The sequence below is a fragment of the Equus caballus genome, chromosome 8, assembly GCF_041296265.1.
Source record: "Equus caballus isolate H_3958 breed thoroughbred chromosome 8, TB-T2T, whole genome shotgun sequence".
Lineage (NCBI taxonomy): Eukaryota > Metazoa > Chordata > Mammalia > Perissodactyla > Equidae > Equus > Equus caballus.
In genome coordinates this window covers 82,815,402-82,832,553 of record NC_091691.1, presented here as the reverse complement: position 1 = coordinate 82,832,553, position 17,152 = coordinate 82,815,402, and the positions used below count along the sequence as shown (strand labels likewise).

Sequence of the window (17,152 nt, the reverse complement as noted above, 5' to 3'; positions counted from 1 at the left end):
TTCTTTTCTTTTTTTTTTTAAAGTTTTCTATTTTATTCTATTTTATTTTTTTGAGGAAGATTAGCCCTGAGCTAACATCTGCTGCCAATCCTCCTCTTTTTGCTGAGGAAGGCTGGCCCTGAGCATGTTACATCCGTGCCCATCTTCCTCTACTTTATATGTGGGATGCCTACCACAGCATGGCTTGCCAAGCGGTGCCATGTTCACACCTGGGATCCGAACTGGCCAACCCTGGGCCGCCAAAGCAGAACGTGGGCACTTAACCGCCGTGCCACTGGGCTGGCCCTAAATAATTTTCTTGTATTATTAATGGATGCCACTATATTATTAATAATATCCCTGAAATTAAAATGTGAATTATTAGGGAATATTTACATCTATGACTATAAACTTTATACAGCAATTAAAATTATGTAATTTGTATATCTTTTACTAAATATATTATAGAAAAATATCTATAGATACATAAGATATAGGAAGATCTAGGATATTTCAGTTAACACAATGAAGCTATTTTTATTTTTAGAAAATAATCATAGTTGGTATTATGTTTATGATTATTGTTTCTATGGCTTTTGAAATAAAATTTAAAATGTGCATATGTTTCATGTACACATATACATACATATGTACATACATACATGTATATACACACACTACACAAAGGACTTAGGAAAGCTTATAGCATATAATACAATAAAAAGACAGAAAAAGAAGATAGGCCTGAGGTGGGATGATGAAGTAAGAGAATGGGAGAGGTAAGCCATAAAGTACTAAAGTTAGGCAGGGAATTTGGCTTTAAGCTGCCTATCAGCCAAAGCAAAATTTTTAAAATAACATTGGTTTCGTCGGGGGAAAAAAACCCCAAAACAAAAAACAAAACACATACTAGTTCCTCAGTACAAAACAAAGCAAAAATGCCTGCCATTTGGAATTAAGAGAAATGTCTTGATTGAGTCTTCATAGAAGGGACCCTAAACGATACACTGCAGGACATCAACATGATCCCTACAATAAATGCGCTGACAGTCTTCTTGCTACACTCTCTTGGAAGGGTCCTCCACGCAAACTGCGGCAATCATGCTGAAGAAGAACTTGGGGAAGGCAACTCTGAAGGAGGCCAGGCAGTGTGGTCCAAACAGGCACTCTCTGATGGTTTAGTTTAATCTAGGGATAGAAACTAGAACATGGAGAGGAATAAACGGACCATGTGTTTTTAATCTAGCTTCTAAGTTTCTCTTTTCTCAACTGAGTTTTAGATAAAAGATAATGAACAGTTTGAAGTTAAAGTCTTCCGCTGGCATTCTGTGATGCTGTCTAGGAAGTCTTTAAAAACTACTGATGCATCATTGGAATGTGGGGGCTGGTGGAGTGTCTTCAGATGTTTCCTTGGAAATTTCAACTTTATTCAATAAATAAGCAATCAGGGATCCAAGGTTGTACACAACAGAACATGGTCACAAAGAACAATGACTCAGGTTTTGTTTCCCTCGATTTTGGATTATTAGAGTACTTGTTTTCAAACTTTAGTGATCATAAGAATCAGCAGGAGAGGGTGTTAAATGCAGCTTCCCAAGCTTCATGATAGTCTGATGTAGTGGCTCTCAGGTGGAGCCTAGAAATCAGGCGATTCTCTTGAAAGTCCAGCAACTACACTTAGAGATCTTATTCCCCACAGGGCCTAACAGGCGGTGAGCACTCAATATCTGTTTTTAAGTTTCACCTTCTTATCTGGGTCCTCAGGTCTCTCAACTAACAAACAGTGAATATACTTTGTTGAAAAGTATTTTATATGTTCTATCTGAGGACTCTCAATTTCACATGGGTCTTAGTTTTTCAGGTATGTTTCTCCTGAACAATGGTTCTATTTCTACCATACGAGCATTGTGCCTTAGGTATTGATGGTCTGCCCCTCTTTGCACACTGGCTGCTAGGAAGTTTAGAGACAAATTTATGGCTCACCTCTGGTGAATACAAAGGACTTCTAAACAATCTCAGCTTTTCTTTCTTTCCTATTTTTATTTTCCCTTTGCCTCAATTCCCTCACTATTTTTACGTCTTACAGTAACTTTCAAAGCTGCTTAAAATCTTTTACGGAACAAGGTAAGTGGGTGTTGCATGTATGTGTGTGTGTATGTATGTATAAATGGATAAATAAATAAATACAGGTTAAAAATTGGATAGCAAAAGCAACAGACTATGAATAAGAAGGTTTGAGTCTTATCTTAGAGCTACAACTTTATTAGTCACTTGACCAATAAATATCACAATCTAATTCTCCAAAAATTTTTAATTTACATAATGCCTTTTGCAAATAATTTTTTGAGAATTAATGGGTTTGAAAGCACTTGGTAATTGTAAAGTGCTATATAAATGAAAAGCATGATTACATTATTATTTTTATTAATTGTACATTGCTATAACCTCAAGTTTTAATATCAGTGAGTGAGTTTTGGTCAGTGGTAAGAATGTCGATCGAATTTTACTGGCATGTGTTCTAATCCATTTCTATTTTTAAACAGAAAATATTATGCGAAGTTTTAAGAATTCATAGAAAAGCCATTATATGAACAAAACTAGAAAAATCAAACTTTTTGTATCAGTCTTTCTTTCTTTCAATAAATTTACAACTTTCAGCTTAAACTTTAAATATATTTTGACTAAAGATGCCAGGGAACAAAGAAATTCAGTTAACAATATAACTGAGTGGATGAATCCACCACTCATTAAATTATATATTAAGTCATCATATAATCATTAATAAACCTGAATAAATAAATGAATAAACAAACAAACCTGAATTAATAAAACTGACTATTGGTATATAGCAACATATAGAGCTTAGCTTAAGCTAAAACTCAAGACTTTCACAATAACAGTAAAATGGTAATTTTATTTCAATATGCAATCTGAGAAATAACTGCCAAATTACCAACAATAAAGAAAATCTTAGAGAAATTACCACATTAAAAGTTTTAAAATTCTGAACCAAAACCTCAAAACCAGATGCCTATCAGAATCACAAGCCCATTGGTCAAGGTTAAAAACAAAACCAAACCCAAGAAAACAAAACTCAGGATCACTCAGCATTCAATGATGCTACTTCATCTTGGTACTCACAGAAAACAGTGAATTTTATGCAGAACCCAAGGCAGAATACTTTCAATTTTTAAATATTCAATGACTTCAGTATACCATATTAGCTTGTAATTTAATTAATACAACTTTAGACATGAAGATCACCTTTATAACACTGACTAAAAATTATTTAATATTTTTGGAAGAAAACTAATTTTTAAAAAATATATTAAAATGATAATAATGTCAATCCTGTACTTTTTATACATGTAAAATATTTTGAAATATGTATTAACTAATTTCTTATATATATTTTTGGTTTTCATATTATTATTAAGATGGAGAGATCCACAGAAAACTAACATTCTCTGAATACTTAAATCACAAGCATTTTGCTGGATGCTTTGACAAACGTCATCTCGCTTAAAAAGAACGCTAAATAAAGTTTTACACCTTCTTATGATCCATCAACCACAGCAACTAAATACTGGTATATAGCAACATCACAGAGGTTAGCCTAAGGTAAAACCTATAGCATCTTTAAAAAAGGGTAAAGGAAAGGAAACAAGCAAACAAACAAAACAAACAAACAAAAAGCACAAAGTTATATAAATCTTTATATAAAGATTTTAAAAACAAATGACACAAGACTGGACCACAGATATTCACATCAATGACTAGAGTTTCATATTTAGTGAAAGGCATTTATTTCTAAGTAGAGGGCTCATAGGTACTGTAAGGCACCTAGTACAATGGCATGAACATGGCAGCTATTCAATAAAATAATTTTAACTTCCGTTGATATCTTTGTTGTTCATTTATCAATCTAGTACAAATCAGCCAGTAGGTAGCATGGCATCAACCTGCAAAACTTTTGAGGTCTAAGCCTAGTGTTCTCTGAAGTCCTTGATAATTTATTGTCTGTTTGAACTAACACTTAGCATAAGCTACAACCTGATGTGTTAATAATCTTTCTATGTTTATAAGCTGACTCAAATAAATGGGCCTGTGTGGCTTATATCTTCACAGCTCTAACAGTATCTAACAATTTAATTAAGAGAGAGTCAACAACTATTTCTTATAAATCTGATGTTTCATAAAATTATGTCTTATCAACTATGTTCTGGGAAAAGAATTACACCTTTTTGTTTACACTTTGCTGACTCACCATTGCTTATAGAATAATGGTCAAATTCCTTCGTATGGAATTCAAAGCCCTATACTCTGGCACTATACTAGGCTTCCATCCTCAATCCATATGCTAGACCCTATTACACAGCATTTGCCAAACTCACTGTATATGTTTGAGCCTCCAAACATTTGCTGGACCGGTTCTTTCTGTAATTCAAGATGGCACATGCCTATGTATTCTGCAAAGCCCACCCCATCAAATCTTCTGTGAGGCTTTCCCAGAACCCCCCACCACTCCTACCACCACCCCCGCCAAACCCCTGCAGAGAACAATTCCTCCTCTCCATCTGGCAACCACTTTTATGAAAGCATTTTTCACAGATATTGTTAGTAGTCTGTCTTCTCCTTTGTGAACTTTCTCAGACTCCCATATCCAGAGTTAAGCACTCCATTTATTGCCCAACCCTGTCCCTGGTATGTAATTCTACTCCAGCACATAACACAGCACCCTGGAATTATTTGTCTTTATAACTACCAACCCTACTAGACCCTGTGCTCCTTGAGGATGTCACGTCATTCATCACTGAATCCCCAGGGACTACCTAGTACTTGATACACAGTAGGTGTTCAATAAATGGTATTAAGTTAATAAACAAAATACAATTGCTTTCTGCTAAATCAGAAAAACCTGGCACTGAGCATTCAGTTTACACAGATGCCTCCTTAGCATTCAAGCAGAATCCTTACTCCCCAGTGATTAAACAACAGCAAACAACAGTGGACAGGCAGCAAACCAGGTGACTTACGGAACGGAGCATGCTGCTTGGGGAGGAGGCAGGCTTTCAGCAAGGCAAAAGACAGACAGCGTTTAACGCTGAACAGTGTCCTCACATTGACTCCAGGAGGCTTACTTACATCATGGTGACTGGTGCTATAAGGAATGCTTTGCTAACATTCAGTAACATGAGTCCCAACAAAAGTGCTTCCTCACTTTCAATAAGTGACAAATGTCTATTTTCACTTAGACATCTCCTGAGAGAACAATCGACTAGGCATGTAACAGCTACATGTCTTCTTTCTTTTTTTTTGGTGAGGAAGATTGGCCCTGTTGCTTGAGGAAGACTGTCACTGAGCTAATATCTGTGCTAATCTTCTTCTATTTTGTATATGGGATACTGCCACAGCACAGCTTGATGAGTAGTGTATAGGTCTGTGCCCAGGATCTGAACCCATGAATCCTGGGGCTGCTGAAGTGGAGTGTGCAAACTTAACCACTATGCCACCAAGCTGGACTGCTACATGTATTCTTAACACCAATTAATTGCACAAAAGGATTTGATATATACAATTTTTAACAAAAAGAACATAAATCAGAATTAATATGGCATGATGTTAAAAAGTTACTGTATTCTAACATGCCTAATCTATATCACAAGAAAATATCCACCTGTACAAATGTATACTACAGCATAATCTTTTTCTTATATGCGTTCTTCTTTTAACTTCTGGATGGCATAAATCAGAAACAATAAAATGAAGAGGTTAGGATAAAAAGTCTATTGTAAATATGGAAAAAGATATTGGAGGACTCAGAGTACAACTAATTCAGCAAACATTTGCTGAAATGCCAGGAAATACAGAAGACATAGTGTATATATGCACAGTGTAATGTCACTGCTCTCAAGCAACTTATAGTCTAACATAAAGCTTTCTACTACAATGTACTCAGAGAACTGAGCAAAAATAAGTAAGGATATCATTGAACTTGTCTTAAAAAGAAAAATATTATGTAACTATGACTAACTGGTTGTTCTGTTTTCTACAAAAACAATTATCTTCAACAGATTTAAACACTATTTCTACTGACTACATGCAGTAAAAAAACTTTTAGCAAAATGTACATCAAGCTTTAAACATTTTGAGAACCAAAAACTACTTTAAAAAAATAAACATAATGTTACTACATTTTGACATTTAAACTATCTTCATTTCATAACAATCATAAGCTATACACATACAAGATTCTTAGAGTTATAACTAATGGATGCAACAGTTTATAAAAGTTTAAACTGCTCTTGGCTTCTATTCCTGTCTTCTCATAGGGAAAACACCTATACTTAGGATGATATGCAAATGCTGGCCTTTATTTTAAAAATAAAATTTACCAGCAAAAGTGTGGCATAAAGTTTCTATTGGCTGAAAAGTATATCTTCTCTCATAAGTCAGAAGCTCCCTCTCTCTGTAATGTAAATGATAATTTGAGTGCCGAACATAAGAATACAGACATATTCCACAGATGCTATCTCTTATGCACTTTTCAAGTTGTGAGAAAACCTCTCACGACAATTTCAAATAGCTGGTTCTATTATATTTGTGTATTTGACTAAAATTTGCCTAAATTCTTTTAGGAAGTAAGCAGATATTAACAATTGGATTTCTAACTGAGCAAGACTAACCATGCTAAAAAAATGCTTTTTACTTTTTTGTTACTGAAAATTATTTTGCATGCTATCAAAGGCTTCTTTACCTGCAGATGGCTGGGAAACATTCTTGAAGACCCTTCTTTTTAACTAAAGATCCTTCAAGGCAGTACATAATGATATCCATAACCTTTATAGAGAAGATACAAATCTAAGATTAATTGCAAATAATTTTCCAAAATTTAAATTATTATCTTAGGCCTCATTTGCCCATGGACATTTTAGATAGTTTGATTTTAATATTTACTTTAAAACTATAGTATATCTACTAAAACTACAGTATATTTACTTTATACTACGGCTATCCTTTCTCTCATCTGTGAAAAACATTCGTAAGACAGTGCAGTAAAATAAAGAAATCAGACTTGTTTACTCTAAAGGCAATTCATATTTATAAACAGTTTGGTAGCTTTTATTTAAGCACACTATATGTTTTCTTTTATTTATAATGAAAGATGTCAAAGAGAACATGATCTTTAAAAATTACTCTAATACATACCAATTCCACGTGATTGGTAAAAGGACAGAGCAATCATTTTGATTTTGGAGGAAATTTAAATAAAGTCTCCAGGAATGATAAAAAAGTTAATTCATTTTAGTTACCTCTCTTTCTTTCTTTTAGAGATGCTGGAAATAGGCTGATTTATATTACTTCGCTGGAATATTTAATTTAGCCATATGTCATTTAAATCAGAATCTTCTTACCTCCACAAGAAGATCTACAACATCTGTGGGCATCTTTTCAATGAGAATTTCAATGACTCTCAGAATTTCCCCTTTAGCTCGTGCGAGAGTTGTGGTGTGCATATTCTGCTGCGACTGGGTGTTTGCTGCAAGAGCAGTATGTCTGTGTACCTATAAAAACATATCCATGCACTCGATATGGGTGACACTCGATACAATTTTACATTTCTACCCACTGCTTTATTTTTCACTTATTAATACAATATAAAAACTAAAGAATCAACAAAGACAAATCTCTTGGGGTGGGTCAGGAGATACTTTTGATTGCAAAAGAGTGTTTAGCACAATAAAAACTCAGTATTCTCTAATAAAATTCAATAAATTCCTGGGTATTATATGAGAATTTAATATAATATTATCATGACATTTTTAAAAAGAGACACACTGAAGGTTTGAGAAGTTGGGATACTTGGCACTGAGGTGGACAGCAGATAGCAGATACCAGCATGTATAGGATATGCTCCTTGTTCTCAAGTAATGATAGTAAATGATGCTTATACACCATTCTATGTGCTTTATAATCAAGTTGGGAAATTCAAATAAACATCCCTCCAAAAATAATTGGCATTGCAAAGAGTGTAAGTTCAGTGTGACGTTTCCCCCATACAAATTGTAAGTTCAGAGGAGAAAGGGCCTTAATGGACCCTGGACTAGCCATGGACTAGCCCTGGAGGAGGAGGCATGGAGATGGCATAAGGGACAGCAATAACAACGACAAATATTTCAGTATTACTCTAAAACTCTAAGTGAAGTGGAAAACTTGTTTTTAAAAGGCAATAAGTGTGGACTACGATGTTAAAATATTTTAAAACTACCTTTCTAACCATATGCTGGAGTAGAATAAATCCAAAGCATAGCTATTCTAACAGTTAATTTAAAGATACTCATATGTAAATGGTGCAAAATAAGTTAAAAAACATAACTAATAATAAATACTTGTTTACTCTCTTTAAAGAGGCAGTTTAATGCCTCACATTTATAGGACCTGTATAAGTGGTCAGACTGATGTAAGGCTTTTTCAGTATATTCACTATTACTATCTGTGCATAATTCTCTGATGGGAAAAACTGGCAAAAAATATTCCATGGCTAATATGTCTGTTAATTTATACATACATACACCTTATATGAATATATAATACCTATAAAATACATAAACACATATACATGTACATTTTAAATACAGTGGGACATCACTATTACAGTATGTACTATTAGAAAAACATATCCTTAGTCTACAAATTTATTTTAGATATGAATTCAAAGTCCCATCACCTCACATAAACCTATACAATTTGCTATTAGGATCCTCCTTCCTCCCTTCTAGCTACCTTCACCTCACAGATATTTGCTGCATGCCTGTTAAAGATGGCTGGGGCAGATATACGACTAATAGGTTTCAGGTTATCTGGGCAGACTCAGAGGTATTTATTTAATATTTTAAAAATTCATCATAGCTACCAGAACAACAACTCAGACAGAGCCCATATTCCGGGATCATGGGATCATGGACACCAAGTCTGCACACTATTCACACTGGAATGGAACAAACCTTTAAAAAAACATTTCAGAGCTTCTCATCCTGTCCTTTTTCTCCCACTACTAAGACCTATAGGAAAGATCCTATAATTGGTTCATTGTTCTTTACTAGTTTTTCAGTTAGACGTGGACAATTAGTTAGAACACTAAGAATGTGGGAATCAATTGGCATTCAAGTCTTTATCTGTGACATGTAATAGGAAAAACAATTAGCAAGTTTATGACTTACATTTTTGTTTACATTGGAGAGCCAGTGTTAAATAAGAAGTTTAGTTTTGATTACAGGTAGATATTTACACTTGTAAAATGTGAGTACCCTTAATATACTTTAATTTGAATAAGCTTGCTATATTTCTGATTGAAAAATTACTGTCAAATATTTACAACTGAATTAACTTTGAGAACAGAAATGAATGCAAAAGCACTAGTTCATGAATGCATTGCTGTGGAATTCAGTGTGCATGCACACAGGTACATACGTATTCATTTCAGTACTAAATCATTAATCTTCACTGTTCTAGAACAAACTGGAAGGATTACTGCGGATACAGACCCTCAGTTCACAAGATCAAATAATTCCTCTAAAGGAGAATATGGAGCACACTGAGAAGTTCTGCTTACCTCTTTGGCTATAGTTGTGATGAAGGCGGGTGGTCTGGCAGTGGCAATGAGTGAGAGCGCATGCCTTGCAGAGCGGGCGGAGTCAGCTGCTGGGCTCAGAGGCAGCCCCATTGTGATGCTAAACAGGGATCAGAAAAAAAGGAAAAAAGAAAAGCAGCATTAGAAATATAGACTGAAGAGATTAGACACAGCTTATAATGTCAGTTCAAGGTCAATGGGAGCACTCAAACAGTTAGAATATAATGGACTTGCAACAATGAGCAGTGATTAGGAGTCAGGGTGTTCTGGCATCAAATACAAAATCGAATAATTAACCGTGAAGATTGAAAACAGTATGTGCATCTGTCCAAAGTGTTAAAAACGCCTTGTTAACAAATTATCAAGAACTAGTACTGAATACATATCACAAAGCTAGAATAAGGCACGAACGAATCCTGTGCTGCGAATTTTCATGTTTTTTCCTAAAAAAAGTAAAAGGTAGTAATTTGTTTATAAGGTCATATTAAAAGGCTACATTTAGGGCCATATATCTGAAAGAGAGCAAAATTCACTCCTGTCTAAAAAATTATCATAAGAACTGAGAATGACAAAATAATGTTTGGTTTGTATATTATTTTTAGTTTGAAATAGCCTTCGTACTGCTAGCTTACTCTGCACTCAATATCTTTAGAACCAATCCATTAATCAGCATGCTCTGGCAACAGTTATTTAGTACTGATGCAAAAATTATATTAACTGATATGTATTCTTTATGTATAAAGAACATACAGCATGGCAGTGTCCAGCCTATAAATAAAAATACATACATGATGAAATAGATCTTCCCAAACTGTGAGAGTGTCCTGATAGGATAGTGATGTTATATTCCTTTGCCACTCCCAAAACATACAAATGATATTCTTCTGTTTCTGAGCTTCCTTTATATTAAACAGAGACTACTGTGAAAAGTATTGACTTTTAATTAAACTGTGGCATGTGATCCACACATCAACTGTTTATCAAGAGTATTTTGTTATTCAGTAAGAGATCCAATTATAGTTTCTCCCCCTAGTTAAGTAATTTTGGTATTTAAATATCCATATAAAGATCTGTCCCGCTGTAATTAAATAAGTCTGTGTGCTTCATGTGTAAACTGGACTATGTTTACTAAAAATTCTCAAAAAGTTTATTGGTATCTCTGTAACTGATCTAAGAATCATTATTTTAACTTTTAGTTGAAAATAAAGATGCATTACATACGCAGTTTCATCATTGTTAAAAGAAGGTAAATTGATTACAGAAAATTCTGCTTATAATTTCTTTGTGACTGTTACGCTGCTTAAATCTTGGACCGATAACTGTCTCTATTCTTTTTTCTAAACTGAGGGTAGATACAAAGCAGGAACTCAGAGAGGAGGAAGGTGAGCCTTCCTCCCACTAAAAAGAAAGATGTGAGCAGAGAGAACAAAATACACACACTGAACAATGAACAGAAGGAATGCATTGGTGGGCGTGTCACCCCATGGAAGATCCTGATGCCCTGGGGTCCCAGTAGGGGCTGGAAAGAGGAAAGCAGGGTGGGGTAGTTAGCAAGGTTCTTTTCTGGATTAAATCTTCATATTGAGAATTCAGCAAAAGGAAATGTTTACTTTGTGAGTAGTGCTGGGGGCTAAACTGCTTAATAATTATAAAGTTTAGATCACATTTTAAGTCAAGTTTTAAAGTACTCAAGCTAATTAAACTTTTTAGATACTCTATGATGTCTCCTTTTTTTCATCAAAGTGGATGAACAGGTGTTGATAATACTGAAAGGCTGAAACAAACAAAAATGTTATTTTAATTGAAAAATTCTGAATAAACCTAAATCAAATTTTATAAGATCCATAAAATCATTGAACGTTGGAGTTAAAAAAGATCCCCTAGGCAACATCCCTGCCAAGCAGTCAACCAAGGAAAAGGAATATCTATCTCCTGGACAGCCCATCCCATATCTGGAAGGCATGGTACAGAGGAAAAAGAACTGAACACAGAACCCAAGGTCTAGGTTTGAAGTCAGCCTATCGGGTGCTATGTCACGTCCTCTTGCATCTGCCCTAGCACATCCCTAGGAAGTGGGTGACATCAGCATTTACAAAGGAGAACTCAGGTCCAGGGAAGTTCAGTGATGAGCCAAGGCAGTAGTGTAATGTCTTTCAGGATAGCTAACCTTCGAAGAAAATAACTGCAATACTGCAGTTAACTGACTTAATCAATTGGTAACAGGACTAAACTCAGTGGCTTTGGATGAATGGCTAGACTGCATCCCTGAGAGGGGTTTCTAGAGGTATGTGGTAATACTTGGACTTCAGCTCTGTTTTATTCAGTATCAACAGTGGGATGAGGGCTGGCCCAGTGGCATAGTGGTTAAGTTTGTGCACTCCACTTTGGAGGCCCAGGGTCCGCTGGTTCGGATCCCAGGCACGGACCTATGCACCACTTATCAAGCCATGCTGTGGCAGGCATCTCACACATAAAACAGATGAAGATGGGGGCTGGCCCGGTGGCACACCAGTTAAGTGCACACGTTCCACTTCAGCAGCCCGGGGTTCGCCAATTTGGATCCCGGGTGCAGACACGGCACCATTTGGCAAGCCATGTTGTGGTAGGCATTCCACATGTAAACTAGAGGAAGATGGGCACGGATGTTAGCTCAGGGCCAGCCTTTCTCAGCAAAAAGAGGAGGATTGGCAGCAGATGTTGCTCACGGCTAATCTTCCTCAAAAAAAAAAATTAAAAAATTAAAAAATTAAAAATGTAAATCAATAAAAATAAAAATAGTAAAATAAAATAGATGAAGATGGGCACAGATGTTAGCTCAGGGCCACTCTTCCTCAGCAAAAAGAGGAGGATTGGTGGCAGACACTAGCTCAGGGCTAATCTTCCTCAAAAAAAAAGATGGCTGAATGAAGATACAGGATCCATGGTTATCAATTTGTGTGAATATAAAGTTGTAAATAAGAACAACTGTATTAAATAACAGAACTGGAATTCAGAAAGTCCTCAGCAAGATCAAATTCAGTTAAATAAAGATATCTTATGTGTAGGTACAAACGACCAACTTTATAGAATTTGAATGGGTCATACACTCCTCTACTGAGCTTATGAAATTGACTTTTGAGGGGTGTATTTGAAACACAGATTGTATGTTAGTGTTGTGGCTGCCATAAAAGCTAGGTTGTACCAAGGGAAATACTTGTATAATAACAGAGAGGGTGTTAGCCCTGCTGTACTTCACGGCTCGGAGTGCCTCTCTGCCTTCCCCATGGAGGTGCTGCTCCCTGCCTTCTGCAGGACAAGCGCTATAGCATACTCCTGGAGTCCACAGAAGTCCTGTCCATTCCCAGCTCTGTGCTGCTGTGACCTCTTGCAGGCGGAAACCAGAGTTCTACTCACATAAACAGGATCCTAGCAAACTCACCACCCACTTCTAAGTCCTTTCTTCTACCCCTTTTGTTACTTGGAGGAGAAACATTTAGTGGGAAGCTGGAAAGCGGGCAGGATAGAGAGGAAAAAGAGAGAGAAAGAATGAGAATGAATGAATATGCACGTGTGTGTGCACGTGAGGATGCGGGTGGTCAGCTGACAGACTTTCAAGGCTCATGCCACAGCGACAAGTGGATATTCCCCCACCCTTATGCCGTGCCTCGAGGCCACCCCAGATTGAATAAACACAATGTCTTCTTGTATACTGAGAATATTGAAAATGAGTATACTGAAATACCTACTTCACAAGGTTGATGAGAAGATTTAATGAGATAACAGATTCAAAATCATCCAGCCCTGCACCTGACCTACATTGTATGTACAATAGATGCTTCTTGTGACCAAAGATTCCTTAACCAAGTGAAAAGAAAACAAGGTCAACTAACAGCAGCTCACTGGCTTCAAGTTAAAGGCCTAGTCACATATCACCCTTCCCCCATCTCAGCAAATGATTTTGTGAATTTGGGGGAATCAGCGAACTTTTTCCAGTAAGAAAAGTGGTGAAGTTTGGCAAGGGGTGGTGAGGTCTAGAAGAGAAGCTGTAGAGTAAGAGGGAAGGAAGCTAACCGAACACGTGTAAAAGTCTTGGCTGTTGAGTTCAGTGGAAGCTGGAACACCCAACATGATGCAGAGGCATCGCTGTGTGCATTTGAGTGATTCCCGTCATCAGGGTCTGGCGGTCTGAGTGCAGGGCTGCATAACGTGGACAGATCTATTGCTCTGAGGTCAGGACTCTGCAGTGACCTTTAGAGCAGCCACAGTACAAAAGTGGGAGGGTGTGAGTGTGATAACAGAAAGGAGTTGCCAAGCCATAGAGGAAGAAGAGAAACCTTGTCTCTTCCCTCCATAGTCTACTCAATGCACCACTACTAGAGTAATCTTTCAAAAGCACCAACTTTATTTCATGGTTAACCTGCTTAAAACCCTCAGCGGCTCCTATTGCTTCTAAGAAAAATCTTAGACTCCTTGGTTTTAAACTCTAGGCCCTCAAATAATCTAGTTTCACTAATTTATAACTCAGTCTTTTTAACACCAATGCTTCTGAGGCCCCACTAATTTCAAAGTTGGGCCCCGAAATCGTATTCCTTTTTTATTCTAGTATTTTGCTAATGCTTTTCCCCTACCCCTTTCCCTCCCCTCTGTTCAATTCTTGTGGAAGCCCAGGTGGTATTTGGCAACTGCTACAGCACTGAAGTACTTTCTATTGAAACAAAAAGAACCAACAACAAAACCCATTTATTCCAGGCCCTTAGCACGAATCACATTCTGCCAGGCATTATGAATTAGTACTGTATTGTGAACTCCGTGCAGACTGGGACCGGCCATCTAATCCTGTGTATCCCCCCAAAGTGCCTAGTACAGCCCTTGGACACAGTGTTAGCTCAGTAGTTACACACTAAATGAAGTTACCTAGCAAATTCAGCAGGAAAAAAAAAAATCACTTAAGCCAGTTATTTGACTGAATTGACCAGGCAATGAAGTCAAAGTAATTGATCTGGTAGTCCCAACAGACAGTCTAATTCCGCATGTAGTGATCTTTAAAGTCAAGAGTACACGGTGTTTGTGATATATTTTAATGTGGTATTCTAACTGAAAGAAGAAGGATCATGCTATCAGAGGTTTGAAATTGAAGGGGTGTCTGCCTTATTCTGGAATCTGTACGTAAACAGGGAATCCACTCTTCTTATCTGATCCTGCTTATCTGGCTGTTATGCAGAACATTCGTTATATAGGTTTACAGGACAGGTCTTTGGTTTCAGTCTTTATTCTAAAAAATACGATATGACACATTCTCTTTTCTATTCAGCATTTCAGTATACACATTCAGTATGAAATACCAGTGATGACAGATATTATAAATAAAAAACATGAACAGAAAAATAGTCCACTCAGGCTGAGTTCATTCCTTACATGACTGCTCACTAATCCTGTTCTAACCCTTACTCCCTCATGGGTAAAAAGCAGTTTAAAAGTTCCACGTAAGACCACTTCAGTTAAATGTCACTGTCTACAATGGTCAGACTTCCCCATCTGCCAAATTAAGGAATACTGTAAGGAAATATTTAGGGAGAAAAACACTTAAACTTTCATCCATAGCCCTCAAATCATGGTCAACAGTGTTATGGACTGAATGTTTGTGTCCCCCTAAAATTCATATGGTGAAACCCTAACCCCCATTGTGATGATATTTGGAGATGGGACCTTTGGCAGGTAACTGGGGTTAAATGAGGCCATGAGGGTGAGGCCCTTGTGATGGGATTAGTGCCCTTATAAAAGACAACAGAGAGCTTGTTCTCTTTGCTTCTCTCCCTAATCCTGAGCACAACAAAGTCATGTGAGCACACAGTTAAGAGGCCAGCTGCCTAGAAGCCAAGAGAAGAGGCCTCAGAATGAAACCTGCCTTGCAAGCACCTTGATCTTTAACTTACCAGTCTCCAGAACTGTGAGAAATAAATATCTGTTGCTTAAGTCACTCTATCTATGGTATTTTGTTACGGCAGCCCAAACTGACTAAGACAAACAGTAACAGGGCATTGAAAACACTCCCCATCAAAAACAAAGACTAAAGTTATTTTCAAAATAAATAATTACATAACATCTGGGAATTCCATCTTATCCTTTCTTAGTAAAACAGGTGTTAACAATTGTCTTTACTGTAATAAGGAATCATTAATTCCTCTCTGTCATGTCGGACCTTAATAACTCACAGGTGGCATTAATTTCCTAAACTCAAAGGTGGCAATTCCTCCAATAAGTGCCTATCTTTTAGACCTGTTCCATATATGCCTATATGCTATATACATCTACGATGAACAAAAACTATGCTAACATGATTTAGTTAAATGGTTTCCTCAGATTATAAATTTTCCAATAAAAATAAGTGTCATGTGAACAGAAACGGTTTAAATATAGAATCCTAAGGCACCTTAGTGTTCATATGATGTGTTCCTTTCTCTACTCCTTGCCCCCTAAATTTAAAAAACATAGTTGAGATCTGAGTTAAAATGTCAACTCTTTTTTTCCAACTCTACTTTATATAGTTCAAAAAGAATCTTCCTAATGTATGAGGCTTATCTGTATGTTATCAAAGCATGTGTGGTTTCCAGTGACTATATGTTTCTCTCTTAACATTTGGTAAACTGTGAATATTCCAGAAAAGCAATGGGCTTTCTGTAACTCACTGACATCCCTCAGTCACGGCAGTATGAAACGAAAGACTGGCCACCTTCAGCAGCTGGGGCCAGCACTGCTCTGCTGTTCTCTTTCAGAGAAAGGCCCTGCAACATGACCTAGGAAAATGGAATCAAAATCAAACTACAACACATATAGATATAAGTCTAGCCTCCCAAAAGCACAAGGATTTTACTGTTCCTTAATAAAGCAGGATTTTCTACTGTTTCTAAAATTTTAGCACTATGTATATAACCATGCTGATCTATCAAAATGATGGATTTATAAAAAAAGATAATACTGCATGTTTCTATTTTTCTCATGATTAGCTAGCAATGGCTCAACCTATGATTTCAATGAAGTGCAGCCTCCATTTTCTATTAAACAGTTCATGAATGAGCAGCCCATAACCATTCATTTAAAAAATTCCTCACATAAGATTCTACCTGTGGATGACTTGTCATATAAAGGGTGGCATAACTACATGACATGAGAGCAGCAAAGTGAGAGTGGGAGACCTGCATATTGTTTTAGCTCTTACAACACTAGTGTGACCTCGGACAAGTTGTTCAATCTCTCTAAAACTTGTTTACTTAATCGCATATTGAGGGCAGTGGATCAGAGGCTATTGAAAGAGATTTTCATCTCTAAAATTCTGTCTTTATTAAACATTTATTGCATGCAAATCACATGAAAGATGTTATGAATTGGTAAGAATAAACACACAAAACATGTCCTAAGCACTCAAGGAGCTTACTGATATTTAAATAGGTTTTCACGTTCTAGAAGGCACAAAATCCTTGATGAAAAGGAATTTATTAAATATATTTTTAAAAATCTGAAAGTGCACTGAAAATTGTGAGTTGATTACTTTTATGTCCAATTAAT

General features: G+C 36.5%; 1 protein-coding gene across 27 annotated transcripts in view; it reads right to left on the bottom strand.

Moving 5' to 3' along the window:
• The window catches only part of WDR7 (WD repeat domain 7), a 355,616-nt gene that overhangs the window by 81,475 nt on the left and 256,989 nt on the right, over positions 1-17,152 (bottom strand). For all 27 annotated transcript variants that reach the window (XM_001488090.5, XM_070275718.1, XM_070275720.1 and 24 more), the window contains 3 exons: positions 9,593-9,710; positions 7,395-7,544; positions 6,737-6,819 (listed from right to left, as the gene is read on the bottom strand). In XM_001488090.5, the coding sequence (XP_001488140.1) occupies positions 6,737-6,819; positions 7,395-7,544; positions 9,593-9,710 (351 nt within the window). The remainder of the gene's footprint in view (positions 1-6,736; positions 6,820-7,394; positions 7,545-9,592; positions 9,711-17,152) is intronic.